Here is a 19,922-nt window from a genome sequence, read left to right on the forward strand (position 1 = left end):
TCAGGATCCATAGCATTCTCTAGCGGAAACCTGGCTCCTGAAAGAGACCCCTCACTAATCTCTATTCGAATATCTTTATTAGAAAATACTGTAGTATTGTCGTTAATATCTAATATCTCTCTACGTCAATACGGAGAAGTTCAATGGGATTTTCAAGAATTATCTGGAAATGTAATGAACATGGAGCCACTTGGGCACACAGCTCCTGTCTATCAATCCTCTCTTTCACAACCAGAGTCCCTTTGTCCACATTGATACCGATATACTCACGGTTATCCTCCGTAAAAATACGCGCTCGACTTGATTTGAGTCTTTTAACTTGCAACCCTAGGTCCTGAACGATATTTCCCACGAACGAACCAGTCGTCATCTCCTCGTGAAATGAATAGCGGAACTGGCAGTTCACAGACACTGAAAAACAGACTGAGAAAATGAGAAGATGCAATTGCCATTTCCGAATGGCGGATCCCCTTGTTCCACGAAAACAAAGAAAATGCATGTTTTTCTTAATATGCGTTGCACAGCTATCTAATATTACAATCCAATAACACTCATATGTAGGCAAGTCAGCAAATCAAAATATATATGCTACCTCTGTTATTCCAGTGACATCCGTTTTAGACAGTGTTCTCACTCTCCCAAAGCAAAGGGGATTGTGCGCATGTCACTGCGACTTTAATATCACCCACACTGTATAGGCAGGGACAAAATTACACTCGTGTATGCCTACTGCTGTACCGGTCAACAGCGGCACTAAGCGCATAATGGAGATATTACATGTGTATAGAAAAACGTTATTCACAATCTACACAGCTTCTATCAGAAATCACAAAAATCCAAATTACTTTGCCAGCTTCATGGCCTGTTCCACATATTTGCTCTAAAAGTGAACACATCTTGAAAAGTATCTAACATCACAAAATATCACAAAAAAACTGTGAATTTGACCTGGCTTATTTTACAAAAACCTACTCAAGTGATGAAAATTGTAGTGTAGTATATACGGACAATACATTATAAATGTATGTTCCAGTTGTAAACGTTGAATTGATCATATAGAGGCCAGAGCACACACATGATTGTACGCAGAATATAAACCCAGTCATTCAGATACACATTCACATCTGAACAGAGGACGGGATAGGTGGAGGGTGGGTGTCTCACCTTTCCATCGACATCAGCGTCTTCCTGCTTTCTCTCTTCTCGCTGCATTGTCCCCATTCGACTCACATCCACCAGTGTGTTCTGGCTATAAGGCCTCGCAAACCTCACATCACTCATCCTAGAGTCAGTGGTTCCACACTCCTCATAGTTGTATACATGCTGTAGGGTTCCCAGGTTTCCGTCTTGGTAAACGGGCGGGTAATATGGGATAACGGGAAGATTTGCTGCAGTTTTATAGAATTTTTTTTTCTGTTTCCACCGGTAGATTTTCACGGACATTATAGCAATAATCGAAAAAATGAAAAGCAGTGAAACCACAGCAAGTGCCAAAATTAAATAAAAAGTCAGGTTATCATTATAATCCTTGTCGTGCGTAAAGTCAGGGTATTCTGAGAGTACTTCGGGGAAGCTATTAGCCATCGCTACATTCACGTTGACTGTGGCTGATCGAGAGGGCTGTCCGTTGTCCTCAACTACAATTGTGAGCTTTTGTTTCAGAGTATCTTTATCAGTAACCTGACGTACAGTTCTTATTTCTCCATTCTGTAGGCCCACTTCAAACAACGAACTGTCTGTCGTTTTCTGCAGTTTATATGAGAGCCAGGCGTTCTGTCCAGAGTCCACATCAACAGCCACCACTTTAGTGACAAGATAGCCCACATCTGCTGAACGAGGTACCATTTCAGCCACCATAGCGCCACTAGTCTGTACTGGGTAGAGAACCTGAGGAGGGTTGTCATTCTGGTCCAGGACAAGTACATGCACACATGCGTTGCCACTGAGAGTAGGAGAACCACCATCATGCGCTCTAATATTGATTTTGAATGCTTTAAGTTGTTCGTAATCGAATGATCTCACCGCATATATAACACCAGTTTCAGCATTAATTGAAACTAAGGAGGAAGCTGGTGCCCCGTTAACCACGGAGTCCTCAAGGATGTAGGAGACGCGTGCGTTCTGGCAACAATCAGCGTCTGATGCTCTTACGGTAAATAATGATACACCTGGTGAATTATTTTCCACTATATTTGTAATATAAGATTCCTTCTCAAATATTGGTGTGTTATCGTTGACGTCAGACACTCGTAAGGTAATAGTCTTGTTACTAGAGAGAGGGGACGAGCCTTCATCTGTGGCAGTTATAGTAACGTTATATTCTGATACTATTTCCCTGTTTAATTCTTCATCTGTCAATAACGTATAGTAATTCCGTAATGATGACCTAATGACAAAGGGGGAATCTTTTGATATGCTACAACGCACCTGTCCATTTTCTCCCGAATCTATGTCTTTAACATTAATCACTGCGATTGTTGTGCCAGGTGGAGAGTTTTCAGAAACAGGATTCGTGAATGATGTTAAAGATATGACAGGTATGTTATCATTCACATCAATTATGTCAATAATCACGGCACAAGAATCAGTGAAGCCGCCATGATCTTTGGCTTCGATGTTTAACTCGTACTTTTTAGCTTTTTCAAAATCTAGATGTCCAAAAACGAAAATCTCACCTGACTGTGCATCGATTCGGAAAAGCCCGTTGTTACTGTCTGCGCTGTACCTGAAAGCAAACGTCACTTCTCCGTTTATGCCTTTATCTGCATCAGTTGCGCTTACTTTAGCCACAGGGCTTCCCTTAGGCGCATTTTCTGGAACTGACGCCCTATACAGCTTTTTGGAAAATACGGGAGTGTTATCGTTTACGTCTAAAACGTGGATATTTATTTTCATCATGCCTGATTTCGGTGGATGGCAACCATCAATTGCGGTTAAAACGAGGGACAATTCCTCATGGCTCTCCCTGTCTACTGGCGACAGCAACATCATGTCTATGTATTTGTTTCCGTCTGCACGAGTTTCCTGTTTCAGAATGAAATGATCAGTGGGTTTCAGAGTGTAGCTCTGTATTGTATTTTCTCCAACATCTGGATCAAATGCGCTATCTAGTAAGAAACGCGCTCCCGGGAGGGCTGACTCGCTAATCTCGATATATATTTCATCTTTGGGAAATGTAGGAGCGTGGTCATTGACATCCATGATTTCTACGGTAACTTCATAAAGCTGAATAGGGTTTTCTAAGATTAGCTCGAAGCTGAAACTACATGGAGAAGTTTGTTTACACAAGAGCTCTCGGTCTATCCTCTCACTCACTGCCAGTGTTCCTTTGTCTGTGTTCAGCTCCACATAGGGACTATTGTCCCCGGCTATGATACGAGCTCGGCCGCTCCTCAGCCTTTTCAGATCAATGCCCAAGTCCTCTGCGACATTACCCACGACCGAGCCTTTCACCATCTCCTCAGGAATAGAATATCTCACTTGTCCATGGACTATACATCCAAATGAAACGAGGATAAGCCATAGTGACGCATGGCTATCAAAAGCGCATACCAGATTCCTAGCAGACATTTTATAAAATCCAGTTCATATACTACATAACCAGACCAACAGAAAAACGAATCTACACAGACCAAAGACAACGAAGTAGAAGTATCCAAACGATCTTCAATTAATCACAAAACATGTCGTTCCGCCTGCTTCAGGCGTGTAATTCTGGCGAGTCTGTTTTCTAATATGGCTGAAGCAACTGGCAACCTTCAGATAGAAAGACCTCACTGATATGGGAGGTGCTTTTTACATTTCACTGGGCCACATTTCACAGTCTGAACCAACAGCGGCACTCACAGACCATTGCAAGGAGCGCACTTCTACTGTAAAAAATGACACTACAAACCATTAATTATGTAAATTGTATGGCCAACTATATCTTCTAGTGTGACACATTTGATCAAAAAACACGTCAATGTAAGACAATACTGAGAGAGATACACATTCAGGCCTATATGTTGTCATCCCCAGTCAGAACTACTTCTCACTTAAAATAAGTTAAATGTAAAAATACACCTAACGTTAAACAAAATATTAATTAAGGTTTAGTATCGTTCTGTTATAATAAAACCTGTTAACAGACTTACGGTGCCCTATAAAATAATACGTGAAAGAGGCTACGGGACTGTGTCCGACAGTGTCGCTGTCCACGAGTGGTGGTGCTGAAATGAACAAGACTTGAGGCTCTCTTTGAAAAACATTAGTAAATCAGTTGATAATACACATACAAAGTCCCAATCTAATCTAATTTAAATAAAACCATTTAATTAATACAATTATTAAGCAACATAACACATTGGGCAAATTCACAATTTCAGGAGAATCTGGGAAACTTTTCTCTCTTTGTGCATGTTGGAAAGTATCTGTAGAGATCGAGTCCATTATTAACAAAAGGTCTGGCAAATTTACAGTCAATCTTCCTTGAGTCAGTCGTCATGCACACCTCATAGTTGTACATATGTTGCAGAGTCCCTGTCCCTTCGGCGTCTGCTTAACTGGGTGGATAGTATGGAATAACCGGGAGACTAGACTGATACATGCGTGATTGTCTCCACCTGTAGATGTTAACTGATATTATAACTAATACACACGATATGAAGAGGAAAGAGACCACAGCCAAGGCCAAAACTAGATAAAAAGTCAGGTTGTCACTGTAATCCGTGTCATGCGTAAAGTCAGTGAATTCTGAGATCACTTCGGGGAAGCTGTTAGCCACTGCCACGTTCACACTGACTGTAGCCGATCGAGAGGGCTGCCCGTTGTCCTCGACTACAACAGTGATTCTTTGTTTCAGTGCATCTTTATCAGTGACCTGGCGTGTTTCTCCGTTTTGTAGTCTCACTTCAAACAATACCCTGTCAGTCACTTTCTGCAGTTTATATGAGAGCAACGCATTCTGTCCAGAGTCCACATCAACAGCCACCACTTTAATGACAAGATAGCCCACATCTGCTGAACGAGGCACCATTTCAGCCACCAGAGAGTTACTAGTCTGTACTGGGTAGAGAACCTGAGGTGCGTTATCATTCTGGTCTTGGATTATTATTTTCAGAGTCACTTTACTACTCAAAGGAGGGGAGCCTCCATCTTGCGCTTTTACGCGGAACTGGAAATCCTTTATCCGCTCATAGTCTAACGAGCGTCCTGCATGGATGACTCCACGTTCAGAATGAACTGATACATATAAAGAGACAGACACCCCATTAACCGAGGATTATTTCAAAACCTAAGAAACACGGGCATTCTGTTTCCAGTCTGCGTCACTGGCCCGTATTGATAATATGGAAAGGCCGGGTGAATTGTTTTCACTAAGGAACGCCTCATATGCGCTCTGTTCAAAGATGGGCATGCTGTCGTTCACGTCTGTCACTTTTACCATAAAAGTCAAATTTTTAGATAATCGGGGCACACCCTGATCAGTGGCTGTAATGGTGATGTTTTATTCTGGAGTTGTTTCACGATCTAATGCAGCATCAGTCTGCTAGCTATAGTTAATATTAACGATATCATAATTTTAAACTGGATGTCATCATTGATTAAACAGAGTACTCTGCCGTTGCTCCCCGAATCTAAATCTTGCACTTAATCATAAAATCACATAGCAATCCCTGGGGTGTTATCATTCACATCTAACACGTCAATAACGATCTTTGCGTTGTCTGTAAGACCACCCCCGTCACTGGCCTGAACATTCAGCAGATCGTTTTTATTAGCCATATTTCCCAATTAGTGTTATTTCTCGGCGTCTGCGTAACTGGGTGGATAGTATGGAATAACCGGGAGACTGATACATGCATGAAGAGGAAAGAGACCACAGCCAAGGCCAAAACTAGATAAGATATCGTACATGTACTTGATAACAACGACAATCCTCCCATGTTAACTTAGCAGATCCACTAAACATATATTGCTGAAAATGCACGGAAGGGTTCAATGCTTTCTGTTGTTAGTGCCAACGATGCCGACAAATGATCCAATGCTCAAGTGTCATATTCAGTTACGCACAATAATGACGCCCTGGGGGAGATGTTACCGGTTAATAAATTAGTAACATCTCCCCCAGGGCGTCATTATTGTGCGTAACTGAATGTGACAACAGAAAGCATTGAGTAAACGATTAACTGCCAACCGTTTGTGATGTTATCAATTGGAATATACAGTCCTGAATTATAACATCATGCGGGAAAACCATGAGAAAGGACTGAGTTGGTAGCCTATTGTGATGTCTGTCATCAATCAGTGTGTCAGTTCACACCGTCAACTGGCTGCATCATACACTGATCAAAGCTGTATTCAAGTATAAATATAGTACAGCCTACAACATATGCTATACGTAGTTTAAATACATCAATCATCAGGATCATAAATGCTGTAAATAACATAATGTAAGAGCCAGAGCTCAGTATGCCCTTACCTCGTCGGGTGAATCTGCCAACAATGATCTCTCTCTGTATACATGGGCCAGTGTGTCTCTGCCACTGGCGTCTATGCTCACGAGATTTTGACTGATAGGCCTGATATATTTCATATCACTCTTTTTCGAGTCAGTAGTCATGCACACCTCATAGTTGTACACGTGTTGAAGAGTCCCTGTCCCCCCGGAGGGGTGGATAATATGGAATAACTGGAAGATTGGAATAGACTTTACTTGATTGTCTCCACCTGAATCCAAATTAAATATTTGTATCGTGTCCTATGCTGCTCTCTCGACTCTCTCTCTTTGTCTTCCTTCTCTCTAACTGTATACAGAGGGGAGGTATCGTTGCAATGTAATTTTTTGGTTCTTATTTCCCTCGCGTGATCAACAGCGGCCCTTGCAGTCCAAATCCAAGAAAGACACCCATGAAACACCAAGTATAACATTTTAGTTCCCTGTGTCCAATAGAGCAACATAGCGCAATGATCTACAAAATAATGATGACAACCATGCTACATCCCTGATGATGAGACAGAGGTACAAAATCAACCCTGAAACGTATATCATGAATGTAATGTAAATGTATGAAGCTACGAAGCTATTTCTAGAACGTTATCGGCATAATTTACTGTGCTGATAAGGATCAAGTTTTGTAGACAAAAATAAAAATACAAAATACAAAAGCAAATGAATGGCCTCAAAGGACGCGTCCCACAACGCAGTAAATAATACCTACAAAAATAAACTGCAGCTGCCTGCTTCGTGGCGGAACAGCCTAGTATGACTGGGGCAATGTCCACTAAGCGTGGTGCTGAAACGTTAAGACACTGCTACTATCATGTAAACTCAGCAAAAATAAATAAACGTCCTCACACTGTCAACTGTGTTTATTTTCAGCAAACGTAACATGTGTAAATTTACGTAACAAGATTCAACAACTGAACAAGTTCCAACGATATGTGACTAACAGAAATGGAATCATGTGTCCCTGAATAACGGGGGTCAAAATCAAAAGTAACAGTCAAAATCTGCTGTGGCCACCAGCTGCATTAAGTACTGCAGTGCCATTCCTCCTTATGCACTGCACCAGAATTGTCAGGAACATTCACGCAGATGAGCAGGGGGTTCATTCAATAAGCATGGGACACAGTGAATAAACCCTTTACAATGAAGATCTGTGAAGTTATTTGGATTTTTACGAATTATCTTTGAAAGACAGTGTCCTGAAAAAGGGACGTTTCTATTTTTGCTGAGTTTAGTAGGCCCATTCTTCTTCACGAAACAGCACCCTGTAAGTGCTTTCTTTTTTCAAGACTAACTAGGTCTACTAAATAAACTACATTATGAAACAAATACTTCATTTGATTGGCCTGACGAATGTGCTGACAATACACATACACCCCCCCCCCCCCTCCCCATCAGGACCCCACAAAGGATTTCCAGAATGTACTGACAAGAAAAACATCCAAACATATTGCAAGCTCAGCAGTGTACTTTCACTAAGCAAAGCATGTAATATTTCTGTACAGCCTGTCTCACCTGCTCCGGAGGATCCGGGTCACCCAGAAAGCTTTTCTCATTCTGAGAACGTTAAAAGGTCGCATTGTCTCTGTTCATAGTAGAGCTCGGGTCCATTATTAAAACGTTCTGACTAAAAGGTCTGGCGAATTTACAGTCATTCTTCTTTGAGTCAGTCGTCATGCACACCTCATAGTTGTACACGTGTTGCAGAGTCCCTGTCCCTCCTGCGTCTGCGTAACGGGGTGGATAATATGGAATCACTTTGAGATTGGAGTGGTGGATGTTGCGAAATTGTATCCATCTGTAGATCTTAACCGATATTATAACCACTACACACGAGATGAAGAGAAAATACACGACAGCCAAGGCCAAAACTAGATAAAAAGTAAAGTTATCGTGGTATTCTTTGTCATGCGTAAAGTCACTGAATTCTGAGAGCACTTCAGAGATGCTGTCCGCCACTGCCACGTTCACATTGACTGTAGATGATCGAGAGGGCTGCCCGTTGTCCTCCACTATAACAGCGAGCCTTTGTTTCACAGCATCTTTATCAGTGACCTGGCGTATGGTTCTTATTTCTCCATTCTGTAGGCCTATTTCAAACAGCGCCCTGTCTGTCGCCTTCTGCAGTTTATATGAGAGCCAAGCATTCTGTCCAGAGTCCACATCAACAGCCACCACTTTAGTGACAAGATAGCCCACATCTGCTGAACGAGGCACAATTTCAGCCACCAGAGAGCTACTCGTCTGTACTGGGAAGAGAACCTGAGGCGCGTTATCGTTCTGGTCTTGGATAGAAATGTGCACAGTAACAGTAGCACTGAGGGGCGGGGACTGTGCGCTCACGCGCAGTTATATTACAATGAAACTCTTTTACTTGTTCATAATCAAATGAGCGCACAGCATGAATAACCCCATTCTCTGAATTGACCGAGACCAGTGAAGAGACCTGTGCCCCATTTATCTCACTGTTCTCCAGGTAGTAGGACAAGCGCGCATTTTGTCCAGAGTCAGCATCACTCGCCCTGATAGTGAATATGGAGATCCCCGGGGAATTGTTCTCCGGTACAAATGCCTCATAGACACAGCGGTCAAAGGCGGGTGGGTTGTCATTGACATCTGTCACTTTCACTGTCACTGTTTTATTACTGAAGAGAATCGGTGTCCCGTCGTCTGATACATTTATGGTGACGTTGTATTCTGAAATCGATTCTCGGTCGAGGACGCCATCAGTTACTAAGCTATAATAGTCGGTCATTGACGACTCCATTTTGAAATGGATATCTGGGTTTATAGAACAGTAGAACGCCATTCTTTCCAGCATCTGCATCCTCTGCATTTATCACGGCTACTGTAGTTCCAGGAGGGGAATTCTCTGCTATGGTATTGGAAAAAGACATCAGTTGTATTGTTGGAGAATTATCATTCTCGTCAATAATTTCAATAACAACTTTACATATATCGGAAAGTCCACCGTGGTCTTTTGCTTTCACATTCAACTGATAATTGTTTGCCTCTTCGTAATCTAATTTGTCTGATACTCTGATCTCTCCTGTTTCCGCATTTATCTGAAACAACTCCTTTGCATCTCTTGAGGCCATGGAATACGATACTTTTCCATACGACCCATTATCAGCATCCGCAGCGTTGACTGTTGATATCAGTGTGCCTTTTGGGGAGTTCTCTCTCACTACAGCCTTGTAAATAGATTGACTGCAAACTTGAGCGGTATCGTTCGCATATAGCACTGTAACGTGGATGAGAACAGTTCCGGATTTTTGCGGATCCCCCCATCGGTTGCTATAAGGAGCAACGTAAGATCTTCCTGACTCTCTCTGTCTAATGGGTTCTGCAGAATCATTTCGACGTATTTACTATCGGTGTTCCTATGTACTGCTTTTTTAAAATTATCTGATGGCTTGAGTGCATAGTTTTGTAAGCTATTCATGCCCACATCCGAGTCCATTGCATTATCTAATGAGAAGCGAGCTCCAGACAGCGCAGACTTGCTAATTTCCAGGTTAACACTATCTCTCCAAAAGGAAGGGGCATTGTCATTTATATCCCGGACCTCGACTGTTATTCGATACAATTGGATGGGATTTTCGATTATAACCTCAAAACTAAAGCTGCAAGGCGTAGTCTGCTTGCAGAGCTCTTCTCTGTCTATTCTCTCTTTCACAACCAGAGTGCCTTTGTCTCTGTTGAGATCAACATACTGACGACTCCCCTTTGTTACAATGCGAGCTTTACCAGTAACAAGCCGACTGACCTCCAAACCCAAGTCCTTCGCAATATTACCGACAAGAGATCCCTCTGCCATCTCCTCTAGGATGGAGTATCGTGCTTGTCCTGTCACATTGTTAACCTAGATCACGCAACAAACGATGCACAGTACTTGCCATCTGTAACCAAAGCCTTTCCTCCACAGGCTGAGTGGAACATCGAACAAACGCCAAATATCCATTGTAATGACTATTTAAGTGGTAAAGTCGTAATTCTAATGACAACCCGATGAATTCCAAAATAAAATAATGCCAATGCCTGCATGTATCCTTCTCGGCTGCAGAGTATAGCAATACTGAGGTAGGGATCACTGCGCAGCCACCCATGAGACAATATAAAAACGTATTGTTAACCAACAGCGGCTCTCACAGTTAAAAACATGAAAATGCACCGAATTAATAGTGACTATGCCTCTACAGACCTGATCATTCCTCTACAGACACAACCTCCCATAGGACTCCAGTTTAGATCCAGCCCAGAAAGAACCAATGAGAGATTTCTATTTTACACGAATGCATGGCATACAGTGGCTCAATATGGATAACCAAACACTGCAAACTCACAAGTACAGCCGCAACAGAAAGTACAGCCGCAACAGAAAGTACAGCCGCAACAGAAAGTACAGCCGCAACAGAAAGTACAGCCGCAACAGAAAGTACAGCCGCAACAGAAACGACATTTATTTTATTTTGGTCCACGAAGGTGTGCTGTGACAGTCTGAATATGACATTTTATACGAATTGCAATACAAAAACTTTGACATGCATGTCATTTTTCTACAGCACGATTCGAAAAGCCCAAACATTGTGGATAAGAGCAAACCCCGTGGGTTTAATTCAGGATGAAGACAGGCAAACAAGATGATAAAATATGATCTCAATAACCTAAATAACCTATACCCGACCTGGGTTCATGCCTATTTAAATACTTATGTTCTGTGTATTTGAGTATTTCCAAATATTGTGGCCGAAATACTTGAAGTTGTAAAATGTCAGCGTCTCACCTGCTCAGGAGAATCCGGGTCATCCAGAAAGCTTTTCTCATTCTGAGAAGGTTGCAAGGTCACTTGGTCTCTGGTCATAGTAGAGCCCGGGTCCATTATTAAAACGTGCTGACTAAAAGGTCTGGCGAATTTACAGTCACTCTTCCTTGTGTCAGTAGTCATGCACACCTCATAGTTGTACACCTGCTGCAGAGTTCCTGTCCCTCCGCCGTCTGAGTAACGGGGTGGATAATATGGAATCACTGGGAGATTGGAATGGAAGTTACGTGATTGTCTCCACCTGTAGATCTTAACTGATATTATAACTAATACACACGAGATGAAGAGGAAAGAGACCACAGCCAAGGCCAAAACTAGATAAAAAGTCAGGTTGTCACTGTAATCTGTGTCATGCGTAAAGTCAGTGAATTCTGAGATCACTTCGGGGAAGCTGTTCGCCACTGCCACGTTCACATTGACTGTAGCTGATCGAGAGGGCTGCCCGTTGTCCGCCACTACAACAGTGAGCTTTTGTTTCACAACATCTTTATCGTTGACCTGGCGTACAGTTCTTATTTCTCCATTCTGTAGACCTACTTCAAACAGCGGCCTGTCTGTCGCTTTCTGCAGTTTATATGAGAGCCATGCATTCTGTCCAGAGTCCATATCAACAGCCACCACTTTAGTGACAAGATAGCCCACATCTGCTGAACGAGGCACCATTTCAGCCACCAGAGAGCTCGTCGGTACTGGGTAGAGAATCTGAGGAGTGTTGTCATTCTGATCTTGAATTATTAACTTTATAGTCACGTTACTGTTAAGTGAAGGGGAGCCTCCATCTTGCGCTTTAACCTGGAATTCAAAATCTTTGATTTGTTCGTAATCAAAGGATCTCGCTGCATAAATCAATCCTGTTTCAGAATTAATCGATATTAAAGATGCAATAGAATTTCCTCCCACCTGCGATTCCTCCAAGAAATAGGAGACCCTGGCATTCTGGCCCCAGTCTTCATCTTTGGCGTGGACCAAACCAATTGACACACCTGGGGAGTTGTTTTCTAAATCCGAGCTGTGTACTCGCTTTTATCGAACACTGGCACATTGTCGTTCACATCAGAGATTCTTATGCGAAGGGTCTTATTGTGACGTAATGAGGGAAGACCTTTGTCCACCGCTGTCACTGTGACGTTATACTCAGACACAACCTCACGGTCTAAAACACTGTTTGTTAGTAAAGTGTAATAGTTCGCTAATGAAGATTTTATCTTAAAGGGAAGAGAATGGTCGATGGAACAATTAACATTACCATTTTGTCCAGAGTCCAAGTCTTTCACGTTAACAATGGCGACAGTTGTCCCCTGGGGAGAGTCCTCGGGGATGGTATTGGAAAAAGATGTCAATGCTATAACGGGGGGATTGTCATTCACATCTATCACTTCAATTACTACTTTGCAAGATTTTGAGAGGCCACCTATGTCCTTGGCAATTACATTAATTTGAAACTGCTTAGTTTTCTCATAGTCGAGTAAACCTGATACTCGTATTTCTCCACTGCTTGGATTTAGTGTGAACACCATAGCATTTTGTTGTGTAAGCTGGTCAATGTAATATTCTAACTGACCATTACTGCCCACATCTGCGTCGGTCGCAATCACAGTTGCTACTAAAGTCCCTTTAGGGGAGTTCTCCAAAACAGAGGCTTTGTATACGGCTTGACTAAAAACCGGAGCATTATCATTGGCATCCAAAACATTCACTTTTATGCTCACAGTCCCTGTTCTCCGCGGATTTCCTCCGTCGGCAGCTGTCAATGTTAGAAACATTTCACCTTCCTCCTCTCTATCTAAAGGACTTTGCAAAACCATCTCCACATATTTACCACCATCAGCAAACGTTTGTTCTTTCAAAGTAAAATGAGTCGAAGGTTTAAGACTGTAGCTTTGCAGGGCATTTAAACCGACATCAGGATCCACGGCACTGCCTAAAATAAATTGAGCTCCAGGCGACGCTACTTCACTGATATTCAGGGTAATTTCCTTATTCGCAAAGGCAGGTGAATTATCGTTGATATCAAGTATTTCCACAGTTATACTAAATAATTCCATTGGATTTTCTAGAACCATTTCGAAGTTGAAGCTACAGGGCGATGCGTGTCCACACAGCTCCTCTCTGTCTATGCGCTGTTTGACGATCAGAATCCCTTTGTCTGCGTTCAGCTCTACACAATCCTTTTCCTCACTAACAATGCGGGCCCGGCCAGATTTTAGTCTTCGGACATCTAGTCCCAAATGCTTTGAGAGATCCCCAATCAAAGAACCTCGTACCATTTCCTCTGGAATCGAATATCGCACCTGGCATCGAACCATATGCGACAAGAGGGCACACACAATAATCAATCGTGCTTGCCATTGTGGTGTTCGATTTTGCTTTCCCTCAAACATTTCGGAAAAAACAGCAAAAATATACATTTCTGAACAGAAATATTGAGTAGCCTTCTGATGCACAACTCTCTCTTAGTCCATATAAATCAGCTATATTGGTAATCTATCCGTGTTGATTTTCATTCCTGTTTGATTCTAGATATCTTCCCCGAATGTTGTATCAGCTCATATAAATCCATCAGACAGGAGGTTCTGTGAATTTGAAGCTTATAACTCGTCTTACTGTCCAACAGCGGCACTCAGAGTCCAGAGTGCAGACTATCATCATGTCGAAATCATACACAGCCAACTAAAGACAGACTGTTTTGTTACACAGTCCATAACTAAGCCTACATCAGCAAATGGAAGAATATTGCACTGTGTATTGTCAGTAAACACTTTTTATAACACTTTATTTTTTTAAAACGAATTTGGAGCACTTACAAGCCTAAGACTGGTCTTTGAATGCAGCACGTTTGATATTTCAGCACCATGGAGAGCGACAGCTCCAACCTGAAACCAACACAATTAGAGCTTATTTCAAACCAATACTAAACATGAATACTGTTTCAGGACTTAAAAATGTGTATGCTATAACTGTTTCACCATATATCAATAACTAACAATTAATCACCAGCAAATCTATGTGGCTTCATGTGTTTAACCCTGACTGCAACATTTCATAATTCACAGCCCCCACCAATATACCCAAGTCTGAAATATCTGAAAAGCTGTAGTATATGTTTTATTCATAAAAGTTGCCAACTTAGTTGCCAACTAGGGTTGAAACTGGCCTCCCACAGAGCGAGGTCAGAGGTCATCACAGGATGAGACAGACAGTGTGTCAAAGCAGTGAAGCATGAAGCCGTCTATCCCATAGTACAACTTCCACATGTTCCCCAAAACAACCTACACACGTCCTGCTGCAGGCTTACACATCCTTGAGACATCAAGGCTTGTCTTTACCACAGTCTAACAATCACCGGCAGGCATGATAGTCTAGGGTCCTCTGCACTAGAATATCACTGTCACATTCATACACCTCTTCCAATATCACCATTGAAATTGCATTACCAGATCATTATACAAAATATGTACTTTGATGAATAAAACATTAACTACAGCTTTTCAGATATTTTAGACTTGGGTATATTGGTTGGTGCTGTGAATTATGAAATGTTGCAGTCAGGGTTAAACACATGAAGCCACATATATTTGCTGGTGATCAACGAGATCAGATGCCACATAATTAAATTAATAAGAAATATATTTGAGCAGGGATGGAAGGCTGTGGATCTAAAAAATAATAATTCTCCCGACCTACTTTAGAATTGTGTGGCAGTGCTGAGCAGAGTTGTCATACTGCAGTATGTGTATATGTGTGTCTGCAGTGCTGAGCTGTGTGAAGTTCAGCGTGAAGTATACTTTGTGTTACTGGTCAAATGTGTGTGAGTGATTTTGCTTTGTGGGCCACTACTGGGATGTCTTTTCAGTACAATGTCCTGTGTGTAACTGGTGAGAAATACGATGGACTGCCGTGTTGTGTGCTAATGACAAGTTGTGTTCGTACCTGCTTTGTGTGTTACTGTGTGAGCAGTGTGCTTGAATGGTCAATGTCCAATGTTGAAGGAACTGAGGGAACCACTGAGTTTAACATCAGATAGACATGTAATCATGAAAAGGGTTACACAGTAAGGCCTGTACAATGACCTGCTATTGTGTAGGCCTACATGGCAACTGCACGAGCCACCCATTTCATTGGGAGACCCTCATTTGCATCTGTGTCTACAAGTAAAGAAGAAGAAAATATGTTTTTTACCTTCAGATGTCCAAATAGTGGTTCAATGGGAGAGGGTAAAAAGACAAGAAACAAATGAAAGAAGAGTGTTAAAAACAAAATACAGGTTTATAGGCACTTACAAGAAGAATGACCTATAGCAGAATTGTGTTATACATCTATGGTTATCTCTTTCAGACCCCTATAAGAAGCCACATTACTACTGTAAAAAAAAGCCATTACAAAAGTATGTGTTCCTGACAAATAATACAAATAGCTGGATATTTATCTCCATTGGGCCTAAAGCTGTAGTCTTGAGCCACTTTTAAGCCAAAGTGTCACTTTTCTGTGTATGCTTTACACAGAGGAGTGCAAGAGAAGGCTGGTTCTGACTGGCATATAGACTTGGATGGAACATGTTCTTCATTAGAGACTTGGAAGCTCCCAGTATGACCCTGGGGTGACCTCAGGGAAAACAGGCTGGCCTTTTTACACTAGCTTTATCATGGTGTGATGCCAGGGTCAACAATCTAGTGTCTTCATATAGCCCAAAATAACAGCCTAGCCTCTTCACATTGCCATTTCCACCTCTGGGTGATTCTGCTCGAGACCAGAGTTGAAAAGTCTGCCCTTGATTGACAAATTCAGGTTTTCTTTAAGACCATAGAAATGTGCACAGCTATCATCAGCAAGATCTACCTGAAAATAAAAGGCATTAACACAGTTAGATGTTAAAAATGTCTTCAGCATTTAGCTTCCTTTAAAACGTTTCTGACATAGCTTAGTCCCTAATGTTTTCATGGCAGAACAAATACTGCTGCATGAGTACGAAAATGTCTCCTGATTTGCATTCTTCAATGGTTAAAAATCTAAATGTGAGACAATTGTATCCATCTCCAGAATGAGTTAACTTTACCCTAAAGGCTTTGAGCCTCTTCTGACCCAAGGCCAAAGTGAAAATCTGGTAATATGGAATGACGGGATGACCCAGGGGTCGCCCAGTTGTCCAATGATGGGTCAAAGGATGCAACAGCCAAGGAGCATGAATGCAACAGACAAGGAGCATTACTTTCAGTAATCATCGACCTGTGTTTCACCGCTCATCTTCCCCACTGCCACAAGCCAAGAGCCTTGTATACCTCTACCTGGGAGCATGGTTCTATTTGACCCAATTCTCATGGTGTTATACCTGTGATCCCACCTCTTGCTCATGGATGAAGGAATTCTAGTATGGATCATCACACACAGTTGAAACTACTGGAAGGAGACCAAACAAATACATTTCCTCTCTCCCACCCTTTATCTACACCAGTATCACACATGTCATTGACATAACTTTTTTCATTACCATAGTCAAAAATGTTGATTCAATGTCAGTTGTTTCACCGGTTTCATCTGGACTCCTCTTTAGTGCAAGACCAGCCAGCAGTGCACTGTCATTGTAAGATCTGACAAATTTGAAGTCACTGGTGCGTGAGCCCGTTGTCAGGTATGCCTCATAATTATTTACATCACGCGTTGAAAAGAGAGAGGGTTGTCAGTTATCATTCACTGATATAACAAGGTTCTGCTTCATATTGTCAGATTCAGAAACGTCCCGTTGTGCCCTGATCTCTCCACTGTGGAGACCAATAGTGAAAAGTCCCGGATCAGTTAACTTCACGATCTGATATGAAAGTCAGGCGTTCTGTCCAGAGTCAGCATCCACAGCTATCACATTGGAAACCAGGGAACACACCAGAGCAGCTATAGGGACCATCTCGGTCATCAAAGAGTTCCCTGCTTGAGCAGTGTATAATATCGGGGAGGAGTCATCATTCTCATCTGTTATGAAGACACTCACAGCCACATTACTGCTGAGTGGAGGAGAACCATTGTCTCTGGCTACAACGTGGACTTTGAAGCTCCTAAACTGCTCATGATCAAATGCTCTCACAGCACGGATCACCCCCGTGTCTCCGTTGATGGATAAAAATGAGTACACCGAAACACCGTTGATCTCACTGGGCAATAGAGAATAGACCACTGTACCGTTCTGTCTCCAGTCTGGACCTCTGGCAGTAACAGAACACATAACAGGTGTGTTATTTTCAGTCACATAGGCGCTGTAGGATTGTTCTTCAAACACAGGTGGGTTGTCATTCACGTCTGACACAGATACATGAATAGTCTTTGAGGAGGATAAGGGTGGAGAGCCCTCGTCAGTGGCAGTGATAGTTCAAATATATTCTGATATTATCTCATGGTCTAATTTAGAGTTATAGTTTTTAATCAAAGGTTTTAGTTTGAACGGAATATTCTGTTGAATGGAGCAGCGGACCTATCTATTTCCCTCAGTCTTCATCATGTACATTAATGATGCCACCTTTGTGCCAGGTAACACGTTCTCAGGGATGGGATTTTTCAAAGATTTAAGAATATCACAGGTGCATTGTAATTTCTAACTGTGATTTCAACAATTACTTTTGTCATGGAAACTAAACCAGATCCATCTTTCGCCTGGATAAGCATTTCATAATATGTTTCCAATTCAAAATCTATTAGTCCAATTACTCTGATATCTCCAGTATCCTTTTGAATCGAAAACAGCTTCGTTGCTTTATCAGATATACCACTGAAATCATAGCTCACTTCCCCATTTTGTCCCTCGTCAGCATCCGTGGTACTTACTGTAGCTACCATGGTACCCCAAAGGAGAATTTTCCAGAAGACTGACTTTATAGGCGTCTTGACTAAATACTGGAATATTATCGTTTGCATCCAACACAGTGACGTGTATCACTACAGTTCCAGATCTCTGTGGAGTTCCACCATCAACCGCAGTAAGTAACAACGTCACCTCCTGCTGTTGTTCTCGATCCAATTCTTTCTCTAACATCAACTCGCCATATTTACCACCGACTGTATTTGTACGAACAGCCAAAACAAAATGTGCATTCCTCTCGAGCGTATAGCTTTGAACTGCGTTTAATCCGATGTCCTCATCATGGGCTTCATCTAGGAAAAAACGTTGCCCTTTATCCGCTGATTCTCTCATTTCTAATTCTATGTGGTCACTAGGAAAGACCAGTGAATTGTCATTTATATTCTGAATTTGAACAGTAATACGGTGTAACTCTAAAGGATTTTCAAGTTCGAGCTCGTATTTCAAAGTACACGAAACCTTGGACCGCACAGCTCTATCTATTGTTTCAGCGATAATCAAATCCCCCGGGTTAGCATTGATATCACAGTAGCGGGTTCTGCTGCCATCCATGTCTAAACGAGCTTCACGCGCCAACAGCCTCTTAGCATCCAACCCGAAATCCTTTGCTACATTTCCGACCACAGATCCACGTTTCATCTCCTCCCGAATAGAATAGCTCACATCTCCGTGGCTCGTGTTCAGTTTTAACAGAGAAAGGAGAGACACACAGTATTGAGTCAGAGAAAAGGTTGTGTCCCATCTTCGAGGTAATCCTACTGAAATGCTGCATAGTCTGGTTGTTCTTGATGAAAACATATTTAAATAAAATAATATAGGTTGTACAGCAGTAGGCTAAACGAAGAGAAGAGACGCAGCGCCAACAACCAGATTATCCAGTAAAATTATTATGTCACGCAGAGGGTGTTTTCTTGCTTTGAATATTACGGTTGTGGGAGGAGAGGCTGAGGAGAGATATATCTGTTCACGCCTGGTGTATAGCGACACACTGAGTATTTATATCAACACTGCCGTTACTGACTGTAAAAAAAGGGGGGGGGGGGGGGGGGGGATTTGAGGCTCAACATTTTTAGAAACCCATTTTTCTATGTCTGACAGTTGATGAAATAAGCGATAGTCTACACTTCGCACGCTTTAGGCTATATTATAGTAAACAATCAAAGTCAGAGGTAGCCTATACGGTAGTCTGCTATCATAAAATCCGATATTGAACTACAGAAGACTTCGCAAGACGTTGGAAAACATCACAAAGAATTGCAAAAACAGCAGCAGAGTATTAACAAACAAACAAACATCACACTAAATCAAATCCGTATTCACTGTATAGTCTCAAGTAAATCCTCCATTTTATAAACGGATGTATCTATGTATGCTAGATTTCAAATAATTCGATTAATTTTCCTGAAGCTCCATTGATATGTAAAATAACGAATAATCATATGAAATAATGATTTAAAATGGTCGTAAAAATCCCATATGACATTCCTTAGAAAAAGGTAAGACCAGAAAAAGTTAAACTATCGATATCTTTAACCTTCCTGCTGTGTTCCGGTCGAATTGGACGGATTTACAAGTTTTCTCTCTGAAAAATGTAGTTAATTTAATCTGATTGTCATAAGGATCCATGACTTTGTCCACACAGGGAATCTGGACACCCAAAATACATTTGGATGATTTTCACTACATTCTGGGTGTTTTATTTAACGTTTGTACACCTGTGATGTTCCCTGTCAAAAAAATGACTTGTCATTAGAAATTAATGGGTG

General features: G+C 41.8%; 1 protein-coding gene and 2 pseudogenes across 3 annotated transcripts in view; all 3 read right to left on the reverse strand.

The window, feature by feature from the left end:
• Window positions 1-19,001, reverse strand: part of LOC139422909 (protocadherin gamma-A11-like) — a 51,929-nt gene extending 32,928 nt beyond the window's left edge. For 2 of the 3 annotated variants that reach the window (XM_071174375.1, XM_071174374.1), the window contains exon 1: window positions 1,165-4,015. In XM_071174375.1, coding sequence (XP_071030476.1) covers window positions 1,165-3,570 — 2,406 coding nt within the window. In that variant the 5' untranslated portion in view covers window positions 3,571-4,015. Of the gene's footprint in view, window positions 1-1,164; window positions 4,016-16,800 lie in introns of those variants that run through there. The other variant, XM_071174377.1, reaches the window with a different exon arrangement.
• LOC139421777 (protocadherin gamma-A9-like) lies at window positions 8,057-11,187 on the reverse strand (annotated as a pseudogene).
• Window positions 11,265-13,622, reverse strand: LOC139421778 (protocadherin gamma-A12-like; annotated as a pseudogene).
• Window positions 19,002-19,922: the final 921 nt, after the last annotated feature.

Source organism: Oncorhynchus clarkii, chromosome 12 (genome assembly GCF_045791955.1).
Source record: "Oncorhynchus clarkii lewisi isolate Uvic-CL-2024 chromosome 12, UVic_Ocla_1.0, whole genome shotgun sequence".
NCBI lineage: Eukaryota > Metazoa > Chordata > Actinopteri > Salmoniformes > Salmonidae > Oncorhynchus > Oncorhynchus clarkii.